General features: G+C 39.4%; 1 protein-coding gene across 1 annotated transcript; it reads right to left on the reverse strand.

The window, feature by feature from the left end:
* Positions 1–24: 24 nt before the first annotated feature.
* LOC122229467 (cell surface glycoprotein CD200 receptor 1-like) lies at positions 25–23,726 on the reverse strand. The gene is made up of 7 exons (XM_042954612.1): positions 23,639–23,726; positions 14,102–14,161; positions 10,560–10,880; positions 10,193–10,441; positions 1,519–1,544; positions 878–922; positions 25–195 (listed from the first exon to the last, which is right to left on the reverse strand). Exons 1-7 carry the CDS (start codon positions 23,700–23,702, stop codon positions 148–150), a joined length of 813 nt encoding a protein of 270 aa, XP_042810546.1. The 5' UTR covers positions 23,703–23,726; the 3' UTR covers positions 25–147.
* Positions 23,727–25,691: the final 1,965 nt, after the last annotated feature.

Here is a 25,691-nt window from a genome sequence, read left to right on the forward strand (position 1 = left end):
AGAATTCTAAGAAAATCAAAAGAGTAGCTTTACTGTTTCTTTATTCATTTGTTCTGGTGCTAGATTCAAGTAACTTATGAAGTATGGAGACACAGCCCATCAACTTCGTTTTGTAACACCTGAGACCTCCTCACTCTGCTCACAGTGTCATAGATTGCTCTTCTCTGTGTAGCTGCCATAGGATTGCATTTCATCCTAAGAAAGAACTCAAAGTCAAAAATCCATTCACAAAAGCCAGAAGTCACTAATTTCCTACGTTTTCCTAACTGGTGTCCACAGCTTTAGTTTCTACCAATAGTGCTTGTATTTGCATCTCTAGGCTTACATGGACATAAGAGAAAGACTCTTTTCTATTATTTTATCAAAAAAATTGTTGATTATGTAGGTCTCAGTGTCAAACGAAAAAGATTGTGTGAAAGTGGAAATGGAGAAGAAATGAAGTAATATGAAAGGTATTTCAAAGGAGAGGGTCAAAGACTTGGTAAGCTACTAGTTATGAGATTTGGAGCAGGATAAGATTTAAGCCCAGGTAAGAGGAAAATGATGATAGTATTGAGAAAGGGAAGTCAAGGATTAGAGATGGTTTCATAGGGAAGGAAAAACCAAATCATTTTCTCCAAAGATTATAGTCTAAATGAGGCAAACATTCTGTGTTTTGTAACATACAGTTCTTGAAATGAAAATATGGTTTAGGGTACATATAAATAGTACATGGTAGATAATTAACAAAATAAGTATGCCTGACTATGAGCATTATAAAATTAGAATTTTTACTTTCCAATTAAAATACTAATATAATGCAAATTAAAAATTATGTAGCTATATTTTGACTTTATGGCTTAAAAGTTTGCAAATATTCTTTTTAATGTTATCTTACCTCCTCAACAACTGAAGTAACTTCTGTTTTTTTAATTAGTATTCTCTGCAAAATATAAAAATAAGCTGGAGTGAATGAAGGAAACATCATTATTTACTTAAAAATGGGAAAACAAAACAATATACTATTGACAAGTGTGATTCATATTTGATAGAATACATAAAATCAGACCTGAACTACCAGAAATAAGAATGATGCTTTTGGTTAATACATGTAGACAAGTTAATTCCAGATTTTGGAAAAGGAAGTGGAATTATGAAACAGAAGCCTAATATATGGAAAATATGTGACATAAAATGAATTACTATTTACTGGTTTAGAAATTTAGTATACACTATCTCTCCCAAGATCCTGTCTTAAATGGACTAAATCACTGTGCTTGCATGCCTAAGTGACCAAGCAAAATCCCTCCTGTCATTTAGAGTAGTCCAAATCTAACACATTTAGGACATGCTTTTTGACTATGGGAAGTTGATGTTAGCATATTAATTTCACCTGTCAGTTCCCTATTTCTGACCCCTTCTGGCTTAATAAAGCTGTGGAAGAAAAAATATTAGTCAATACCTGCAGACATCGATTTTCAAAAGGCAAATGGATCCCACAATGACCAAAGTAATCAAAATAAAGAAGGTGATACATACAACAAATTTTTGTGGTAACTTGTCTCCTGTAAACATAGACACAAAAAAATACATGGTTTAACTGTGGTGCATCCAGACAAGGGAATATTATTTAGCACTACCAAGAAATGATCTGCCAAGACATGAAAAGACACAGAAGAAATTAAATGCATCTTACTAAGTGAAAGAAGCCACTCTGAGATTGCTACGTTCTGTATGATTCCATGTATGTGACATTCTGGAAAAGGCAAAACTATGGAGACAGTGAAAAGATCAGGGGTTGTTAGAGGTTAGGGTGAAGGGAGGAAGGAATAGGTGAAGCCTGGAGGACTTTTAGGACAATGAAACTACTCTGTGTGAAACTACAATGGGGGATCCCTGCCATCTGCATAGTTCCTAAAACTCACAGAAGGTACACCTAGGGTGACCCTTAATTAAACTATGTACTTTGAGTGATAATGTTGTGTTAACGTTGGCTCATCGACTATTCCAAATGTACCCGGGTGGCATAAGTGATGGAGGCAGGGGAGGAGGGTGTGAATGTAGTGGGGCAGAGGTTATTTGGGAACTCTGTGATTTCCACTCAATTTTGCTATGAACCTAATACTGCACTAAAAACTAAAGTTTATTGAAAATAAATATATATATATATATACATAAAAGTATAATATATATGTGTATACAGATATACACATATATATGTACATATATACTGTTTCAAGGATGTCTCATAGTTCATGAAATTCACTTCTGTGATTTTATTGTAAACATTTCTGAGCCATTAAGAGTCCAAATAATGGTTATAATAAAGTTGCTTTATCTGTTCTGATCCTAAGGTTTCTGGCAAGACGTCATCCTAAGTCAGGATTTTGCGGCTTTAAGGATTCGTGACTGGTGAATTCATATAGGACAGATATGGAAAGTAGATTTCTTGGTAATAGTAATAGCAGGGTGTTTCTCATCTCCACAATTTAGAAATAAATGGGGAGTTGTAATGGAGGTAGTTGGAAAAATAACCTAGTTCTGAGGTCACTGTTCTTCCAGGGCCTTGAAACTGACTGAATGCATGGAGGCAAATTTCCATCATGTATTAAACGCTGTCAGCCATATAAAACTCAGTCTGACAACAGAAGAAGTCACCAAAGGAATTGCCAGCTCTGAGAGGCAGTGATTTTAAGACCTGGCTCCTGCTGTTCCCTGAATGGGTCCCCCAGCAGAGGGAGGTGAGTGGAAACTAAGCAGCCTGCCGTCCAGTCCCTCTGCCTTCCTTCAACAGTTTGTTTTGACACATTGCATTTCTCTGTATTTTATTTGAAAATAAACATCTCTTTGCAGTTAAAATCAACAACAACATTTTGAAACCCCCTCTTGAAAACTAATGCACCGTCTTTCATTAGAAGTGTAACCTCAGAGGTTGAAGATCTGCCCTCCAAGTGAGACAGGAAGGAGACCCTGCACTGGCTGGGAGTGGACCAGACAGTCCTTCAACCCTGAGGTTCTATAAGTAGGACAGCATATGGTATCACCAGGTGGTCGAATTTCATACACAACCAGGGCACAGTTACTCTTCTCAGGAAATACTGCTAAAATCCTTTTTTAAATCACTTTACGAATGGATATTGGAAAGTGGTGGTTTAAAGACATGGGTTCTGGGAAGTTCCTGGTCTGGGTGTCCTCGTCTCTGCTCCCGGGGTTGACTTCAGTTCCATTCCATAGTCATTTGGTCTGATCCCCGTTCTCTCTGTGCCGGGCACCAAAGAGCCTAAATGCAACAAGCGCCGGTTCGCCAAAAACACAGACAGAGGTTCCGGAAGATGGCGGCGTAGGAGGACGCGGGGCTCACAGCGCGTCCTGCCGATCACTTAGATTCCACCTACACCTGCCTAAAGAACCCAGAAAACCGCCAGAGGATTAGCAGAAGGGAGTCTCCGGAGTCAAGCGCAGACTAGAGGCCCACGGAAGAGGCACAGGGGAAGTGCACTGCAGGTCCTCACCACGCCAGGGACTCTCCAAAATGACCAAACGGAAGAATTCCCCTCAGAAGAATCTCCAGGAAATAACAACAGCTAATGAACTGATCAAAAAGGATTTAAATAATATAACAGAAAGTGAATTTAGAATAATAGTCATAAAATTAATCGCTGGGCTTGAAAACAGTATACAGGACAGCAGAGAATCTCTTGCCACAAAGATCGAGGGACTAAGGAACAGTCACGAGGAGTTGAAAAACGCTTTAAACGAATTGCAAAACAAAATGGAATCCACGATGGCTCGGCTTGAAGAGGCAGAGGAGAGAATAGGTGAACTAGAAGATAAAGTTATGGAGAAAGAGGAAGCTGAAAGAAAGAGAGAGAAAAAAATCCAGGAGTATGAGGGGAAAATTAGAGAACTAAGTGATACACTAAAAAAAAATAATATACGCATAATTGGTATCCCAGAGGAGGAAGAGAGAGGGAAGGGTGCTGAAGGGGTACTTGAACAAATTATAGCTGAGAACTTCCCTGAACTGGGGAAGGAAAAAGGCATTGAAATCCAAGAGGCACAGAGAACTCCCTTCAGACGTAACTTGAATCGATCTTCTGCACGACATATCATAGTGAAACTGGCAAAATACAAGGATAAAGAGAAAATTCTGAAAGCAGCAAGGGATAAACGTGCCCTCACATATAAAGGGAGACCTATAAGACTCGTGACTGATCTCTCCTTTGAAACTTGGCAGGCCAGAAAGGCTTGGCACGATATCTACAGTGTGCTAAACAGAAAAAATATGCAGCCGAGAATCCTTTATCCAGCAAGTCTGTCATTTAGAATAGAAGGAGAGATAAAGGTCTTCCCAAACAAACAAAAACTGAAGGAATTTGTCACCACGAAACCAGCCCTACAAGAGATCCTAAGGGGGATCCTGTGAGACAAAGTACCAGAGACATCACTACAAGCATAAAACATACAGACATCACAATGACTCTAAACCCATATCTTTCTATAATAACACTGAATGTAAATGGATTAAATGCGCCAACTAAAAGACATAGGGTATCAGAATGGATAAAAAAACAAGACCCATCTATTTGCTGTCTACAAGAGACTCATTTTAGATCTGAGGACACCTTTAGATTGAGAGTGAGGGGATGGAGAACTATTTATCATGCTCCTGGAAGCCAAAAGAAAGCTGGAGTAGCCATACTTATATCAGACAAACTAGACTTTAAATTAAAGGCTGTAACAAGAGATGAAGAAGGGCATTATATAATAATCACAGGGTCTATCCACCAGGAAGAGCTAACTATTATAAATGTCTATGTGCCAAATACCCGAGCCCCCAGATATATAAAACAATTACTCATAAACATAAGCAACCTTATTGATAAGAATGTGGTCATTGCAGGGGACTTTAACACCCCACTTACAGAAATGGATAGATCATCTAGACACACAGTCAATAAAGAAACAAGGGCCCTGAATGATACATTGGATCAGATGGACTTGACAGATATATTTAGAACTCTGCATCCCAAAGCAACAGAATATACTTTCTTCTCGAGTGCACATGGAACATTCTCCAAGATAGATCATATACTGGGTCACAAAACAGCCCTTCATAAGTTTACAAGAATTGAAATTATACCATGCATACTTTCAGACCACAATGCTATGAAGCTTGAAATCAACCACAGGAAAAAGTCTGGAAAACCTCCAAAAGCATGGAGGTTAAAGAACACCCTACTAACGAATGAGTGGGTCAACCAGGCAATTAGAGAAGAAATTAAAACATATATGGAAACAAACGAAAATGAAAATACAACAATCCAAACGCTTTGGGACGCAGCGAAGGCAGTCCTGAGAGGAAAATACATTGCAATCCAGGCCTATCTCAAGAAACAAGAAAAATCCCAAATACAAAATCTAACAGCACACCTAAAGGAAATAGAAGCAGAACAGCAAAGGCAGCCTAAACCCAGCAGAAGAAGAGAAATCATAAAGATCAGAGCAGAAATAAACAATATAGAATCTAAAAAAACTATAGAGCAGATCAACGAAACCAAGAGTTGGTTTTTTGAAAAAATAAACAAAATTGACAAACCTCTAGCCAGGCTTCTCAAAAAGAAAAGGGAGATGACCCAAATAGATAAAATCATGAATGAAAATGGAATGATTACAACCAATCCCTCAGAGATACAAACAATTATCAGGGAATACTATGAAAAATTATATGCCAGCAAATTGGGCAACCTGGAAGAAATGGACAAATTTCTAAACACCCACACTCTTCCAAAACTCAATCGGGAGGAAATAGAAAGCTTGAACAGACCCATAACCAGCGAAGAAATTGAATCGGTTATCAAAAATCTCCCAACAAATAAGAGTCCAGGACCAGATGGCTTCCCAGGGGAGTTCTACCAGACATTTAAAGCAGAGATAATACCTATCCTTCTCAAGCTATTCCAAGAAATAGAAAGGGAAGGAAAACTTCCAGACTCATTCTATGAAGCCAGTATTACTTTGATTCCTAAACCAGACAGAGACCCAGTAAAAAAAGAGAACTACAGGCCAATATCCCTGATGAATATGGATGCAAAAATTCTTAATAAGATACTAGCAAATCGAATTCAACAGCATATAAAAAGAATTATTCACCATGATCAAGTGGGATTCATTCCTGGGATGCAGGGCTGGTTCAACATTCGCAAATCGATCAACGTGATACATCACATTAACAAAAAAAAAGAGAAGAACCATATGATCCTGTCAATCGATGCAGAAAAGGCCTTTGACAAAATCCAGCACCCTTTCTTAATAAAAACCCTTGAGAAAGTCGGGATAGAAGGAACATACTTAAAGATCATAAAGGCCATTTATGAAAAGCCCACAGCTAACATCATCCTCAACGGGGAAAAACTGAGAGCTTTTTCCCTGAGATCAGGAACACGACAGGGATGCCCACTGTCACCGCTGCTGTTCAATATAGTGCTGGAAGTTCTAGCATCAGCAATCAGACAACAAAAGGAAATCAAAGGCATCAAAATTGGCAAAGATGAAGTCAAGCTTTCGCTTTTTGCAGATGACATGATATTATACATGGAAAATCTGATAGACTCCACCAAAAGTCTGCTAGAACTGATACATGAATTCAGCAAAGTTGCAGGATACAAAATCAATGTACAGAAATCAGTTGCATTCTTATACACTAACAATGAAGCAACAGAAAGACAAATAAAGAAACTGATCCCATTCACAATTGCACCAAGAAGCATAAAATACCTAGGAATAAATCTAACCAAAGATGTAAAAGATCTGTATGCTGAAAACTATAGAAAGCTTATGCAGGTAATTGAAGAAGATATAAAGAAATGGAAAGACATTCCCTGCTCATGGATTGGAAGAATAAATATTGTCAAAATGTCAATACTACCCAAAGCTATCTACACATTCAATGCAATCCCAATCAAAATTGCACCAGCATTCTTCTCGAAACTAGAACAAGCAATCCTAAAATTCATATGGAACCACAAAAGGCCCCGAATAGCCAAAGTAATTTTGAAGAAGAAGACCAAAGCAGGAGGCATCACAATCCCAGACTTTAGCCTCTACTACAAAGCTGTCATCATCAAGACAGCATGGTATTGGCATAAAAACAGACACATAGACCAATGGAATAGAATAGAAACCCCAGAACTAGACCCACAAACGTATGGCCAACTCATCTTTGACAAAGCAGGAAAGAACATCCAATGGAAAAAAGACAGTCTCTTTAACAAATGGTGCTGGGAGAACTGGACAGCAACATGCAGAAGGTTGAAACTAGACCACTTTCTCACACCATTCACAAAAATAAACTCAAAATGGATAAAGGACCTGAATGTGAGACAGGAAACCATCAAAACCTTAGAGGAGAAAGCAGGAAAAGACCTCTCTGACCTCAGCCGTAGCAATCTCTTACTCGGCACATCCCCAAAGGCAAGGGAATTAAAAGCAAAAGTGAATTACTGGGACCTTATGAAGATAAAAAGCTTCTGCACAGCAAAGGAAACAACCAACAAAACTCAAAGGCAACCAACGGAATGGGAAAAGATATTTGCAAATGACACATCGGACAAAGGGCTAGTATCCAAAATCTATAAAGAGCTCACCAAACTCCACACCCGAAAAACAAATAACCCAGTGAAGAAATGGGCAGAAAACATGAATAGACACTTCTCTAAAGAAGACATCCGGATGGCCAACAGGCACATGAAAAGATGTTCAACGTCGCTCCTTATCAGGGAAATACAAATCAAAACCACACTCAGATACCACCTCACGCCAGTCAGAGTGGCCAAAATGAAGAAATCAGGAGACTATAGATGCTGGAGAGGATGTGGAGAAACAGGAACCCTCTTGCACTGTTGGTGGGAATGCAAATTGGTGCAGCCGCTCTGGAAAGCAGTGTGGAGGTTCCTCAGAAAATTAAAAATAGACCTACCCTATGACCCAGCAATAGCACTGCTGGGAATTTATCCAAGGGATACAGGAGTACTGATGCATAGGGGCACCTGTACCCCAATGTTTATAGCGGCACTCTCAACAATAGCCAAATTATGGAAAGAGCCTAAATGTCCATCAACTGATGAATGGATAAAGAAATTGTGGTTTATATACACAATGGAATACTACGTGGCAATGAGAAAAAATGAAATATGGCCTTTTGTAGCAACATGGATGGAACTGGAGAGTGTGATGCTAAGTGAAATAAGCCATACAGAGAAAGACAGATACCATATGGTTTCACTCTTATGTGGATCCTGAGAAACATAACAGAAACCCATGGGGGAGGGGAAGGAAAAAAAAAAAAAAGAGGTTAGAGTGGGAGAGAGCCAAAGCATAAGAGACTGTTAAAAACTGAGAACAAACTGAGGGTTGATGGGGGGTGGGAGGGAGGGCAGGGTGGGTGATGGGTATTGAGGAGGGCACCTTTTGGGATGAGCACTGGGTGTTGTATGGAAACCAATTTGACAGTAAATTTCATATATTAAAAAATAAAAAATAAAAAAAAAAGACATGGGTTCTTCTCTTCTTCCTTCTTAAAACTGACTAAAATATCAGTAGGTAATTTTTTTAAGTATAGACTCGCCAAGACAAAGAGAACATGGCGGAAGACAAGCAGATGAGATATTTCAACTTGTTTTAAGGTGAAACATGAACAGAAGAAGGCAAGTCCTTTAGGGTGGAATAACAGAAGGATCTTAGTGCCCACAGAACATCTAGAAGACTCCAGAACAGGAAGGGCTAAATGTATAAGAAGGGGTACGTGGGAGGTGAAGTGTGAGCTAACAGTTGGAAGCTTCTTTGAAGGTCTGTATTGAGAAGAGGTAGGCTGCCCAGTCCACTCGCACCCTGTGCGCCTTCCGCAAACAGCAGGAAACAGGAAGTGTGACCCAGAAAAAGTGAACTAGAGAGAATCCAGAGTCAAGGATCCAGACAGTGGAGGGTGGAGATGAAGTGCCAGACTAAAGAGAGATGCTAAAGAAAAGGCTGAGTTCTGAACAGTCTCTCTCTCTCTCTGTCTCTGTCTCTCTCTGTCACACACACACACACACACACACACACACACACACACACACTTCCCTCTATTTCCCTGCTCCCATAACACTAACAGTCAGCCTTATACCACTAAGACAATAGACTGGAGACTTATTTTCTGCAGAACCTGAACAGACTCGGAGATAAGACCTTCAGGTAATTAAAGAATCCGTCATTAGAAAAGAGAAGTTCATTTTCCCTCTTTCTGCCTATTGATGCCAACTGGTTGGCAGGACCACCCACAGACAGCATAGCTTCCAATCAGCTCAGTTTTGAATGCTCACTCTGAAATGATTGGAGAACCAAGGATTACCAGAGTAAAGAAAAGCTTCATACCTAAAACAAAGACATTAAAACTAGCAAATGTCAGGAAGGCAGAAGAAACTCAATTAAACAGACATGGAATCAAGCAGAGGACGAACCGAGGGAAGGAAAGTGTCCAGGACAATATCTGTGCAGCAGGTCTAGTGACCCAGCAGGCCAGATTGGAACAAGAGTGTGTAAAAACTCAAGAAGGGATGTTTTCCAAAAAAAAAAAAAGGAACAGATGGATTATCTATACATTTGACCATGTGAAAATAGCATTAAGAGGAGTTTCCTAATTTTGTCAGTGAGTTTAGTGACAATTAAGAAGTACCTAGAGTAAACTTGAAATTGATCATTGAGGTTATTATACTATAGCTAAGAAATTATAGAAGAACCTGGAAAATAAAATCCTACCAAAAAAAATTGTGAAGAAAACTTATGAGTGACTGGATCCTTCTTAAAAAGCATAAATATTCACTTAAAAATACACTTTATCCTTCTCCTAAAACCATAAGTATTATTTTAATAGTACATTCACTACTCAAGGCAAGTTACTACTTGCACAGAACAGAAATAATTACATTTAATAATTTAAATTATTAAATTATTTTTAGTATAATTATTAAAAAGTAAACATCATTTAAAATATGGCTTCTTAAAACAAACTTCTGCATTAGTCTTCTGGACATAATTCTGAATGGTGGAGAAGAAGGACATAAAAGAGGGGCTGGAGAGATTATCCTTGACTGAAATTGACCATACACTCCTTTTTCATTCTTCCATAGCTTTTCTGAAGGAATGAAATCATCATACAAAAGCTGGAATTACTAACCTGAATTCCTCTCAATGGACAGACTCCTGTTGCCAGTCAGATGGGACACAGAGCAGGACACCTTAGATACCCGGTGGTCCTCCCAGCGGCACGAACTCTGGACGGTCACTGTGTCATTGCCCAGTGGCTCTTCCACAGTGTGACAATCTCCCCCTGGGGTCCAGGAGATCTGCGCCGCTGGCTTCCCTGCAGCTGCCCTACACACGATAGTTCCATTCTCAAGTTGAAACAGGGTCACGTCGGGGGGCACTGCAGAGATGCAGGGGAAAATGCTTCAGTCTTAACACACGGATATGGAATAGAGAGAGACATCTGTTTCAGTCCAAATCTGGTTATCTGACATCCCACAATATATGATGCTCCTTACCTAACACTGTCAGGTGATATCCATGATAGAAATGCCCATGAGTTGTGACCACTTCACACCTGTAATATCCATCATGAGTGATGGCCACTGGATTGATCTGAAGGGCGGGATTCCGATCAGGTCTGGAGTCCCAGGATATTGTCTTGTCACTACAGTTTATGGCCCTGGTCTCATTTGTATCTCTCCTGTAGGCTCTGGTGCAGGAAGGCTTGTCTCTGAGGATTATTTCCCATCTTATTGTTACCAGCACAGCTTTCTGGGTGATCGGAGGGCAAGAGAGCACAGCCTTTGTATCCACAGGTTCAGACAGGGAAGTGTTAGCTGAACACACGCACAAAGCGAATGATGAAGAAAAAGTTGAAAAAGAAATCCATGTTAAATTTTCTATGACATAATATTTAAAGTATATTAGAACATGACTTTGCTGGTAACCTTATTCCAAAAATATTAGGCTTACATAAAAAATTAAACATGTGCAAAACGCATACAACACATTAAAACAAATCCAAAGATGAACCCATTTTCTCCTTTATACTGTGGTCTTAGATAAGCTATACCTATTTTCAGTGTAATATTTTAAGCATTTGTACATTGATTCACAGGCTTTGATATGTAAGAAACAAACAAGAAAACACAATATGAATTAACGGACAAAATCATCTAAATCTAATCTTTTTGTCATAGAGACTACTAGATTGATCTTGTAACTCATGCTTACTAGGATAGAAACTAGAAAAACTGATGATTTGGTTTTCTCCACCTAGAATTTTTTAAAAAATTTGTTTAATGTTCATTTATTTTTGAGAGAGAGTGTGAGTGGGGGGAGGGACAGAGAGAAAATCTGAAGCAGACTACAAGCTCTGAGCTGTCAGCACAGAGCCTGATGCAGGGCTTGAACTCACGAACCGCAAAATCATGACCTGAGCTGAAGTCAGATGCTTAACCAAGTGAGCCACCCACCCACCCCTCTCCTCCTAAGTATTAATGAGAGAGAATAAATCAGTAATATCAGAACTAAATGCTTACCCCTAAGAGTGGCAATTTGGGCAAACATAATCATTAAAAACATAAGATGGCATTCATGTTGACCAATCTGGACATTTTTAAAGCTAATATTTTATTTGGAGAATCACAATCAGTAAAATCAACAGATCTTCCTTCCTTCCTTCCTATTGAGTCACACGTACATTGCCAAACAGTTCAACTGTGAACTCTGCACACAGATTGCGTCTCTATATTCAAATTACAAGAATTTCATAAATTCACTCCTTTTGTCCAACTTTAAAGTCAAAATTAAGCTCTGCGACATACAACATAATAGGTCCCTGACTGGGAGGGGTTTGCTGAGAGAGGATTAAGGAAGTCAGGGTCCATGCACCTGTAACCCAGCTGACTGGCAAGGAGCTCATCCCTTTACATTGAGCAGAACTAGCATGATGGGGCAAAATTGTTTTGTGCATGGAGCTTGTGGGTGCTAAACTCTCATTTGAGATCCCTCCTCTCCTTTTTTGGTGTATCCTGCCTCTTCTGTGATGATGGACTCATGCCCTCGCATTTCACAGACCATCAAGATCCCATAACTACAGGAAGCAAGAGAGGATATTTACTTACTTACATATTTTATTTATTTATTTATTTATTTACTTATTTATTTATTTACTTATTTACTTATTATTTATTTTTGAGAGAGTGGCTGAGGGAAAGAGAGGGAGAGAAACTTAAGTAGGCTCCACACCCAGCCCAGCATGGAACCCAGATGGGGCTTGACTCATGACCATAAAATCATGACCTGAGCCTAAATCAAGAGTCAGATGCTTAACTGACTGAGCCACCCATGTACCTCAATGGGGGGTGGTGGGCAGATTTTAAAACAGATCTGAGAGGGCAGTGAAATCCATGATCCATTCACCACTACAAGTGGCACCCCGTGTACACAGTGAAAATGAGCCTTGGCCAAGGTTGGAGACAAGCAAAAAGTTAGCTGCTTAGAGAACAGCTAGAGGGGGTGTGGGTGAACATCCATGTGCCCAAAAACAAGATACTGAAGATGAAATCAAATAGGGAAGAGGGTGGTGAAGAACACGTTGTGAATTTTTTGTGTTCTCAGGGGTTTGCACTTCTGCTTGTGAACAGTCTAAGGTTTTAATATTTTGCCTGCTATTTATTCTCAAGATCTGAGTCTCTTCTTTAAAAGGAAATTACTAGCTAATCAAATAATCATATGCATTTTTAACAGGGGCACCGTCTCCAGAGAAGTGGCTCCCAGGGTGAGGATCCCAAGCACCATGGACAATCTCTGTTCTTTCACCTTCCTCTGCTCTAGGACCCTCCAGCAATCCCCCTTCACCTGTGATGGGACTTCTGTGATTCCTGTTACTCACCCTTTCTTAATCCTTCTCTTTCTCTATTCACACCTGTTGCGATAATTTACCAGTGACCAGTCACTCCCCCAAACTCAGTGGGGTTGGCACCTGTCTAACAAATATAATCTCCTCACAGCCCTGTGATCAGCTACCGAGATTTCACCTCCTGCATCACAGGGGAATAGCGGGTGGATTCTCCTATTGGCTCCAGAACCAGCAGTCACCTTCCAGCTTCTCTGCATCCTGTGTCTATGACTCTCCTCCAGTCTCCTCCAGCCCTTCTGCACACAGACCAATCCCTATGAGATTTTGGGCTTTTCCTTTCTGTCTTCACTGCCAGATATTAGATTACGACCCCATCACCACACACCTGGATTCCTGCAGAAGTCTCCTGATGTCTGTGTCCGTCTCAAATCTCTCCCCTCTTCGGTTCACACCTGACCTTGCAGCAGGTCCAGGATTCTGGGACACGGGTGTGATCCCCTCCATCTAACACCCCTCAGAGACCTCTCCCCGCCTGAAGACAGCACTTACATGTCCTTGTGTTACCTTTGAAAGCCCTCCTTTGCAGATGGACTCACTTTGCCATCTTATCACCCCTCAGTCGCCCCCACACTTCACAAAGAAAACACCAAGCACCGCTGCATATCTGGGTCTTTCCTCACATCGTTCCTGCAGACTGGGGTGGCCTACAGACCACTCTTTGTCCACGAAAACGCTCCTCTTCCCCTAAGAGCCATTTCACACGCTGCCCCTGCCGTGAAGCCTTCTCAGAGCCTTGCTGCTTCGCCTTCTCCTCTACACTCCCAGCACACTTGATGTGAGTGCTCATCTCCTCCGTCAAATGCCATCTGTGCTGACATCTGGGCTCCCCCGCGAAATGAGCCCCTTAGGGCGCTGTGGGGCTCTAGCTACTCTTGTTTGTCCCCGTGTTCCCCACATGGCCTAGCACAGTGCCTGACAGGGAGAGCTCCATAATCCTCAGATGGAATGTGCACTGCCCGGGGGGAGGACGCCCGGGGTCATTCAGGGTCCCTCACACCTCAGCACTCAGACCATCATACTCTTCATCCGGGCTCAGGACAGCCCCATGACCAGACCATCAACTCTGTTCCTGAGAAAGTTCAACACTTTTCCCTTTAGCACTGACCTCTAGAAAAAAATTAAAAATCATATTACCTTCCACAGGGAGTATGAAACTTCTCTGTTGTCTGTCCATAAGTGAACTGTTTGTTGAAGCTAGAAAATATTGAGAGAAAAGTGAATGAAACCAATTTTAGAGACTTAAATGGAGTGCAAGGCACTGTTTATCCACATCTTACATACACTATGATAGACAATCAGTTATTTGTAATTAAATTCCACAAAAAAGATTTACAAAACAGGAACTAAAAGTTATTCCGTCATTATGTTGAAAACCATGTTAACATTTGAAAATTATGCCATAAGCTCTTCATCAATGATTTCCCATTTATGAGACACCTTGCTCTGTACTAGACAATAATTTTCTCCAGGGTAACCCTGCCTCCACTCTCCTAACCACAGTGAATTGTTGCATCATGGGTACCTCACATGAAGGGGACTGAGTATAGTGTTTTCTCCAGATCCACCCCCTGATTAAATTTGTTCAGTACACTGGTGGGCACCTCACCCAGCTGCACAAATGAGAGTACTTTCACGAGAATTTTGGAACCAGATTGAGAATAGTCCATTCTTCTTTTCCTCCCCTTTTCTTACAGTGATCACTAAATTTATGTGTCTACTTGGTGAGGCCATGGTTCCTAGATATATTTAGTTAAACACAATTCTCGATGTTTCTGTGAAGGTATTTTTTTAGATAAGATTCTAACATTTAAATAGATAGACTTTCAGTAAAGGAAATTACCTTCCATAACGTGTGTAAGCCTTGTCCAAACAGTTGAAGGTGTTATTTAAAAAAAGACTGACTTGCTGGGAAAGGGAAGTTCTATAGCAGTCTGCTTTCAGGCTCAAACTGCTCCTCTTCCTGGCTGTCCAGCCGCTTGCCCAGCCTGCTGATTCTGGACTTGCCAAGCCTCTACAATCATGTGAACCAATTCATTAAAAAGTCTCTCTCTTTCCCCTCCCTTCCTCTCTCCTGTCTCTCCCTTCTCTCGCCATTATTCTGTTTCCCTGAGGACTGCTGACTAATGCATCTATCCTGGAAAGAATGAAGCAGAAGCAGAGAGAGAGAGAGAGAGAGAAAGAAACTAGCTAAAGTTTCTAATTCCATCCTTCCTGGGACCCGCATGCATTCCTTCCCTTAGACTTTCTGACAATCAAAGACTTTTCTGACAATCAGATTAGTCCTAATCTACTTCAAATCTGGGTTCTGAAAAGATCTGTATGAAGTAAAACACAACAATTTTTTTAAAATTATGATTTATCCTGTGGAATATTCTGTGTGTGCTTGAGAAGAATGTATTCTGCTATTGTTGGAAAGAATGTTCTATACATGTCTGTTGGGCCATTTGGCCTACAGTGTTGTTCAAGTCCATTGTTTCCTTATTGGTTTTATTTGGAATCATCTGTTCATTTTTCAGTGTGGGTTGTTACAGTTCCCTGTAAATGCTGTATTGTTTTCTATTTCTTCTTCAGGTCTGTTAATATCTGCTCTATATATTTAGGTGCTCTGATGTTGGATGCATAAATATTTACAAATGTTAAATTCTTTTGATGAAATGACTTCTTTACCTTTAGAGAGTGAAGATCTCTGTCTTTAGTTACAGTTTTTGACTTAAAGTCTATTTTCTCTAATATTAAATATAGCTATCCTTACCTTCTTTTGGTTTTTCTTTCCCTGGAACACCTTTTTCCATCCATTCACTTTCAGCCTGCGTATATTTTGGCTAAAGTCAGTCTCTTGTAGGTGGCATATTGTTGAATCTTGGTTTTTTATCCATTTGTCCACTATATACATGTGATTGGAGAATTTAGTCCATTTAATTTTTTAAATGTTTATTTATTTTTGAAAGAAAAAGATAGAGATAGAGAGAGAGAACAAGCAGGGGAGGGGCAGAGAGAGGAGGACAGAGGATCCAAACAGGCTCCCGATATGGGGTTCCAACTCCCAAACCACGATATCATGACCTGAGCTAAAGTCAGATGCTCAACCAACTAAGCCACCCAGGTGCCCCTATATTTATATTAAGACAACTGATAGGAAAGTAAGTACGTACTATTGCTATTGTGTTCATTGTTTTCTGACTGTTTTGAAGTTCCGTTATTCCTTTCTTCCTCTCTTGCTGGCTTCCTTTGTGATTTGATGATTTTTTTTTTTTTTTGCAGTATGATTTGATTTCTTTTTCTATATCTTTTTGTATCTACAAAATGTTTTTCTTTGTGGTAACTATGAGGCATATGTACAACACCTTATACTTACTTTAAGCTGATTACAGTGTAATTTTATTGCATATAATACTCAATATTTTTACATCTCCTCCCTCATTTTATTTTACCGATGTCACAATTTACATATTTTTACCTTGTGTATTCACTAACAGATTATTATAGCTATAATTATTTTAGAAGTTTTTTTAAGCATGTGTACTAGTGTTAAAAGTAATTCACACACCACCATTATGGGATTACATTATTCTGAATTTAATTATATATAGGCCTTTACCAATGTGTTTTACTCTACATATGTCACCATGTTGCTGGGTAGCACCCTCTCATTTCATTTCATTTATTTATTTATTTATTTTCACTTTATTTGTTTTTGGGAGAGTTCAATTGGGGTGGTGCAGAGTGAGAGGAATAGAGAGAGAATCCCAACCTGGCTCCACACTGTCACCACGAGTCCAATCTGGGCTCGACCCCACGACCAAGAGATCATGACCTGAGACAAACGCAAGGGTCGTACACCTAACCGACTGAGCCACCTAAGTGGCCCAGCATCCTCTTATTTCAATTTGAAGTGCTCCCTTTAGAATTTCTTGTAAGCTAGGTTTAGTACTGATGAAGTCTGTCAGCTTCTTGTTTTTTCTAGGAAAGTCTTTACCTCACCTTTATTTCTGGTTTTCCAAGTGAAGGATTTCCATGGCTGGATTTTTCTTTCAGCACTTTGAAGGTATCATCCCACTCTCTGGGTCTGCAAGGTCTGTGCTGAGAAATCTGGGCATCCTTTATATACGACCACTCACTTTTCCTCTGCTGCTTTCAAAAGTTTCTCTTTTCTATTTGATTGTAATGTGTCTTAGTGCAGATTTCTTTACAGTCAGTCAAGTTCTGTGGTCTTCATGGATCTGGATGTTCATTCCCCACAGATTTAGGAGATTGCCTCTCATTAGTACTTTGCATAAGCTTTCTGCTCCTTTCTTTTATGCTTATCTGGGGCTCCAGTAATGCCTATATTGCTTGGTTTGTTGGTGTTTCATAACATCCCGAGACTTTCTTCCCTCACTTCCATTCTTTCTGCTGGTTTGTTTTTTATCTCTGACTGGATGATTTCAAATTATGTCTTTGTGTTCACTAATTATTTCTTCTGCTTGATGACTCTGCTGTTGGAACTCTTGATTGAATTTTTCAGTGTAGTCTTTGCATAAAATTTGCCATTGTGTCCTTTACATGATTTCTACCTCTTTTTTTGAACACTCCCTTTGCTCATAGATTGTTTTCTAGATTCTATTTAGGGGTCAAACTGTGTTCTCCTGAGCTTCCTTAAGTAAACTATTTTTGAATTCTTTGTCAGGCATGCAGAGCTCCATTGCTTTGAGATCAGCCACTGGGGCTTGATATTGTTCTTTTAGTGATGTCATGTTTCCTTGAATGTTTTGAAAGGTTTGCATTGCTCGTGTCTTCACACTTGAAGGAGGTGTCACCACCACCCACCCCTCCCACCCACCCCCCCCACCCACCCCCGCCATCTTTACTGCCTGGTTTCTTCAGAAAAAGATATTCACCTGTCAGCCCAGCTGGAGATTCTGGGAGGTCTCTCAGACCTTTCCTAAGGAGGTACCTTCTCCATTCCCGAGGTTCCTTTTGAGGTGGAAGTCTTAGGATTCTGTGTCTTCTCTCCATCCCACAAAAGCAGACAGAATTCTGAAACCCTCCTTTTTATTTACACGAGGGAAATTCCCTGAAGTGCTCAGGGTTGTGGGCCTTCTCCCAAATCACCAGACTGCTGATATCCATGCACACTATCTAGGGAGGTTCCCATCATCTGTGGGAAAGTGTGGGGCTGGCCACAGAGAGGGTGATAGGATTCTGCAATACCAAGACAAGGTGACAGCACTTAATAGTCAGGGGCAAAGTACATAATCATAAACAGTAGCGAGGCCAGAATGACAACCAAGAGGCTCTGACCTGAAAGATCTGTGGCAAAAGCCAGATAAATCTTAACGTTCTTAAGGGTAAGAGAGAAGGGCAGCCAAAGATGGTATGGTTTGCCTTATATGGCCAGATCAAGGATAAATCAAGGATAAATGGGTGTCTTACATCAGTTTTGCTTCCTGCAACAAAAATACCAAAGAATGGCGTAATAACAAACACTTTATCTCACAGTTCTAGAAGCTGGAAGTCTAAGATCAAAGTACTAGCAGACATGATGTCCAATGAAAGCCCACTTCCTGGCTTGTAGACAGCTGTCTTCTCACTGTATTCTCACATGGAGTGGCAGAGGGAGAGAGAAAGAGAAAAAGCAGGCTCTCTTGGGTCTCTTCTTATAAAGGTACTAATCTGAGAGCTCTATCCTCATGACAAAGTTACCTCCCAAAGGCTCCACCTCCAAAGGACATCCCATTGGAGATTGGGTTTTGACATAAGAGTTTTGGAGGACACATTCAGTCCATAGCAGTGAGTAAGAACTGGGGTTAGTTGTGATAATGGAAAATCATGATCCTTCGCCAGGTTTTTATGTTCAAACCAGTTTTCAGACTCAAAGCCACACAATTTTGAGCTGACATTTCAAAATTACAAAACACAGGAAGAAACAAGGAACCATAAAGTCAAATAATATTATTTTTATTAGCTGCCATCTGTTATTCCTAAAGAGAAGAATAAGATTCAGAACTTCAGATAGTAGAATCATGAAACACTGGGCATGAAATAAATGTGGTGAGGATGTTTAAAGAAATAAAAGGAAAATTAAAACACAAACAAGAAATATATGCTTCCCCCACACCCCACTCCTCCAAAAATAGCTAGGCAGATTAGGATAATACAAAAGAGTTCAATTTACTCATTGATTCACTGCTTATTAAAACTGGAAAACTATAGCAAAAAACAAACATACAGGGTACAAGAAAGGGAGAATTTCAGAAAGTCATGACATCTTCTTACAATATAAGACCATTTCGTCTCTTTAAAAATCTGTTCTCTAGTGTAGTCACTTTTTTTTTTAACACTTATTCATTTTTGAGAGACAGAGCACAAACAGGGGTGGGCAGAGAGGGAGACACAGAATCTGAAGCAGGCTCCGGGCTCTGAGCTGTCAGCACATGCCCGACATGGGGCTCAAACTCACAAACCATGAGATCATGATCTGAGCCAACATCGGATGCTTAACCCACTGAGCAACTCAGGTGCCCCTAGTGTAGTCACCTTCATGCATTATCTCAGCTACATCTTCCGGATAACTTGCTCCAGCTTCTACAACAGCACCTGCTGCTTCACCTTGCTCTTTTGTGTTATGGAGACAGTTTCTTTCTTTAAACCTCATGAACCAACCTCTGCTAGCTTCCAACTTTTCTTTCACAGCTTCCTCACCTCCTTCAGTTTCCATAGAATCAAGGAGAGTTAGGGCCTTGCTGTGCATTAGGCTTTGGCTTCAGGAAATGTTGTAGCTGTGTGGGTCTTCTTTCAAGATCACTGAAACTTTCTCCTTATCAGCAATAAGTTGTTTCACTTCCTTATCATTAGTGCGTTCATGAGAATAGCACTTTCATTTCCTTCAGGAACTTTTCCTTCACATTCATAACCTGGCTAACTGCTGGCACAAGAGGCCTAGCTTTTGACCCGTCTCAGCTTTCAACATGCCTTCCTCGCGAAGCTTATGAATCATTTCTAACTTTTGATTTCAAGTGAGAAATATGCAACTCCTCCTTTCACTTGAGTACTTAGAGGTCATTGGGTCATTTATTAGCCTAATATCAATATTGTTGTGTCTTATGGAGACCTATCAATATTGTTGTGTGAGGGAGGCTTGATGAGAGGGAGACAGAGATGGGGGAAGAGCCAAAACACACACACACACACACACACACACACACACACACACACGTATCACTTACATCCACCATCTCATATGGACATGATTAGTGACACCACAAAACAATTACATAATATCACTGATCACAGATCACCACAACAAATATAATGTACTGACAAAGCTTCAAATATTTCAAGAATTACCAAAATGTGACACAGAGACGCAAAGTGAGCAAATGCTGTTGGAAAAATGGTGCTGATAGATGTACTCAATGCACGTTTGGCATACCTTCAACTTGTAAAAACCATGATACCTTCAAGGTACAATAAAGTAAAACAATGGTACAATGAAACAAGATATGGCTCTATACCTAGTAACAGCTTCAAAATACATGAGGCAAAATTGGCAAAATTAAATCAAAAACATTAACAGAAATGAAGAATGTCTTTGATGACCTTATTAATAGTCTGGATATGGCTGAGGAAGGAATCTCTAAGCTAGAGAATATATCAATAGAAACCTCCAAAACTGAAAAAAAGAATAAACAATTAAAAAAAAAACACAACAGGTATCCAAGGACTGTGGGACAACTACCAAAATGTGTAAAACATGTGTAATAGAAAAATCAAAAGAAAGAAGAATGAGAGAAAAAAAATAGAGGAAATTTTTGAAACAATGACTTAGAGTTTCTCCAAGTTACTATAAGATACTAAATAAAGTTCCAGGAAGCTGGGAAAATACAAAACAAGAAAAAATCTGAGGGAAATAAACTTGACCTGGCATATCATATTCAAACTATAGAAAATCAAAGATAAAAAAAAATCTGAGAAAACTCCAGAGAAATAAAACACCTCATAGAAAAATAAAGATGAGAATTATATCCAACTTCTCCTAAGAAACCATGCAAAGAGAGAATGAAATAAAATATTAAAAATGTTAATAAAAAAACCCACTACCCTAGAATTCTGTATCCTACAAAGTTACCCTTCAAAAGTGAAAGGGAAATAAAAGACTTTCTCAAACAAACAAAAATTGGGGGAAATTGCTTCCAGTAGACCTGCCTTGTAAGAAATGTTAAGAGTCCTTCAAGGAGAAGGAAATAATATAAGTCAGAAATTCAGAACTACATTAACGAAGAAAGACAATTGGAGAATGAATAAGAGAATGTAAAATAAAAGCTTTCTTTTTCTTTTTCTTAATTGATCCAACAGACATTTTATTCAAAATAATAAGAGCAATAATATATTCTTTGAATATATATTTATGTTGTATATAGTATATAGATATTTAATATGTAACTATATAAATATATTTATATATGTTTAATTGGATAGAGTATATTTATATAGAAGTGAAATGAGTGACAGTAATTCACAAGGAATGGCCAAAATCTACACCACTAATAATACCAAATGCTGGCAAGTATAGGAAGCAACATGGACTCACTGATTGCTGGTGGGAATGCAAAATGCTACAGCAACTTTGGAATACATTTGACAAGTTCTTAAAACACTGAACACACTCGGGGCGCCTGGGTGGCTTAGTCGGTTAAGTGTCCGACTTCGGCTCAGGTCATGATCTCACGGTCCGTGAGTTCGAGCCCCACGTCGGGCTCTCTGCTGACAGCTCAGAGCCTGGAGCCTGTTTCAGATTCTGTGTCTCCCTCTCTCTCTGGCCCTCCCCTGTTCATGCTCTGTCTCTCTCTGTCTCAAAAATAAATAAGAATTTAAAAAAAAAAAACAAAACTGAACACACTCTTACAAAACGATCCAGCAAAAGCACTCCTTGGTATTTACCCAGTTAGGTTGAAAATTATGTCTCCACAAAGTCCCCCACACAGATGTTAATAACAATTTTATTCTTAGTTGCCAACACCTGGAAACAACCAAGATGCCCTTCAGTAGGCTTTAATAAATTAGAATTATGCAGACGACAGAATATTGTTCAGTGCTAAAAAGAATGACCTATAAAGCCATGAAAAGACAAAGAGGAAACTGAAATACCTATTACTAAGTGAAAAAAGCCTATGAAAAGGCTACATACCATATAATTCCAACTATAAAATATTCATTAAAAGGCAGAAACTGTGGAGGCTCCAAAAAGATGAGCAGTTGCCATGGTTTAGAGGGGAGGGAGGATAAATACACAGAACACAGAGGACTTTTAGAGCTGTTAAACTACTCTGTATGGTACTATAGTAATGGATACAGGCCATTGTACTTTTGTTCAAACCTATAGAATGCCCAAGACCGAGAAATGAACCCTATGTAAACTATGGCCTTGGGGTGATGATTATGTGTCAGGGTAGGTTCATCACTTGTAACAAACGTAACACTCTGGAGGGGATGTTGATAATGAAATAGAAGCTGTGCCTGGGTGGGGTTAGGAGGTGAGGTATATGGGAAATCTCTGCCCCTTCCTCTCAATTTTGCTGTAAACATAAAATTGCACTGAAAAAAATTAAGTCTTAAAATACAAACAGCAAAAAACAAACAAACAAACAAACAAACACCTTTTTATACTAAATGGATGTTTAATTTTATCAAATACATGTTTTAATGTTGCGGTTTTTCCCCTCCAAATATGTAATGGAGTCAATTACATGAACATGTTTAATTACTCTTTTCAATTACATCTTTTTGTTGCCATCTGTTTCCTGCCACATGTAAGTATTTCTCTAGTGATTTTTCATGAGTCAAATCTGCTATTCACTGTCTTCTGAGTTCTTCCCAAATGTTCCTCCCTCCCTCCCTCCCAATTTCTTTCATCTTTCCTGGCCCTAGATTCCCATCTTTCTTTCTCTAAAGAACTGGTTTTCCTCACACTTAACTGGACATATATGGAAATGTGGAAGCCAGTGTTGCTCAGAATGTTTTGGAACTTCTTTCAGATCATTGGAAGGAAAGACAGGACGGATTCAAAAGTTTGTTTCCACCTGCCTGAGTCTGCTCTAATTTTATCTCCTCCACTCATTTGTTCTACTGTTCATGCTTTGGGATAACATTCCGTTTGTTCTGGTGTGAGGTTGAAATCAGAGACTTTGAATCGATAATCATTACTATATTCTTATGTTCTTTGATCCTTGTTTTCTGAAACAAATTTTCCCCATATACTTTTTGCCTCTATTTTAAAATTTAAAAATCCCAAATAGAAAGTTAGGGTTTCTTTCTTAGCCTGTGAGCTGGAAATACTAGAAATATCAAAGGAAAAACAATAATCACACAAACAAACATAAGGTCCAAAAAACGAGAATTCAGAGACAATAAAAGTGCACACCGAAACACTGGAGGAAACACTACATCTATCTAGTCACACAAGTTCAGTTTCACTCCATTTCAGGGGCCTCCACATTACTCTGGACTCAGCCGGACAACTAGTCAGTGCACCATTGACATACGGTAGATCAGAAGGTTTACTGGATGATAAACAAATTTATCACTGCCACTAGGACAAATTACAAACCATTTTACGAGTGGCTAAAGGGCCTCCTTGTCACTACTGAAAATATCTTTACTTTTTGCAAAAAAATGTCACAGCATAAGACTTACCAGACACCATGATATTGATGGAGATCAGTACCCTCAAAACTGACATTCTCCCTTGAGTATGCATTTGGAGCGGTTAGCCACGGACTAGCCACGAACGGGAAATGTTGCTGAGTTTTGTTGAGTGATAAAGAAAAAAACCCAACACCTATAATTCATTGGTTCTTGCAAAGTACTGAAGTGACAAAATGAATTATGTAGCAATTCATTTAGAAAGTAGCATTTTGGGAAGCATAAATTACACATGGTAAAATGCACAAATCTTTAGTGGATAGCTTCATGAATTTTTCCGTGTATGCACCTAGATAGTCACCTCCAAAACCAAGGTAAGACCATTTCCACTCTTCAAGAAGTTTCCTTCCTGTTCCTTCTCTGTCAATATCCCTTCCCGAGAGAGAAACTCTACTCTGACTTCTATCACCATTTTGCCAGTTTTTGAACTCCATAAAAATGAAATTCTTTCTATGGTTTATTTTTATAATGCCACGTAGTTGTTCTTTGGTCTGACCATGCCATAATTTATTCATCTATTTTGCTGTGTACTTGGATTTTCCATTTCAAGAATAATACAATTAAAGCTTCTGTGAACATTTGTGTTTTGTACATATCTTTTGCTTTACTTAGGCCTTTACTTTCTTGGGTACATACCAAAAAATTAAAATTGATGGCCACAGATAGGATAGAGATAATGTGTGGATTAATGAAGGCTTCCTATTATGTTGAATTGTGTTCTGTTGAAATTCTAACCCTCATTTACTCAAATGTGACCTTATTTTGATCAGGGTCATTGCAGATCTAATTAGTTACGATGAGGCCACAGGATTAGGTTAAACCCTAATCCAATGACTGGTGTCATTACAAAAAGAGGGAAATTGGACACATACACACATGGAGAATGCCATGTAGAAATGAAGGCAGAGATCAAGGCACACCCTCCACAAGCCAATGAACTTCAAAGATTTCCAGCACACCACCAGAAGCTAAGAGAGAAGCAAGGAACACATTCTTTCTTCTTGCTCTAGAAGATTTCAAGATTCATTTGATGGTGAGACACAACACAAAAAACATTTGAATAGATGAGAAGCAGAACTCTTTCTTACTTACAGCTCCAAAAAAGAGAAGACTGCCACAGAGGACCACACAGGGCCCTCATAGACAGTGTAACACCAAGCTAGAGCTGTAGAATGCAGCAAATGCATGGCAAGTGGGGTGGAGTTAGGTTTGAAGGGCTCCCAGAAAGGCTAACTTGAATACTTTTCCAGGTTCCTGTGCATAACTGTATATGGGCCTGTTCCTAGTTGTCTGGTACTTAGTCCTGGGGCCTGAACTGGGAAAGCCCAGATAAGGGAAATTGGTGTGGGAAATGATTTAATCAGTTGCTCAGGAAGGGGAACTGACTCCTCTAGACAGAGCCTTAAAAATGGACCTAGACAATATTTTTTTAATTAAGAACTGTATTAAAATTGACCCATTGATCTCTACGTCAGTTTTAATCTTGATTATTTGGGGTATTTGAGTACATAAGTTGCCCTAAACAGTTGCCTTTTATTGGGGATGAGTGTTAATGTAAGGTCATTTGTTTTTAGCAGCATCAGGGAGATTAAGTAAAATTAGTAAATGAGAATCTGTTGCCTCCAGAACCCAAAAGGGATTAAAAGTTGTTGGACTTGTATGTCCTTAGTGAGTATCTTAAACAAAACTCCTTGGATGAAAATGTTATTAATGTAATATCATACTTGTGTTTGTGGGGAAAGGTGGATGCAGTTAAAATCCTGCCTGCAAAGCCTGAGTGTGACAGCAGGGCTGCTGAGATCATCCAAGGGCAGTCCAGTAGAGGTGTATTGTGCCCCTTTAGAGATGACGGCAAACTCAAAGACTGCCGAAATACGCACTGAATAAAACGTATCAGATGTCATTACTAATTTTAATAATGTTGTATTTGGGGCATGTGGGTTTTAATGGATGCAGCACTGGCACTAAGGTTGCAATAAGCTACCCTGAGGCACCATTTATTCTTTGCATGTTTTAGAACAGGTGCAATTGAGGTGTCAAATGG

Source organism: Panthera leo, chromosome C2 (assembly GCF_018350215.1).
Source record: "Panthera leo isolate Ple1 chromosome C2, P.leo_Ple1_pat1.1, whole genome shotgun sequence".
NCBI classification, from domain to species: Eukaryota; Metazoa; Chordata; class Mammalia; order Carnivora; family Felidae; genus Panthera; species Panthera leo.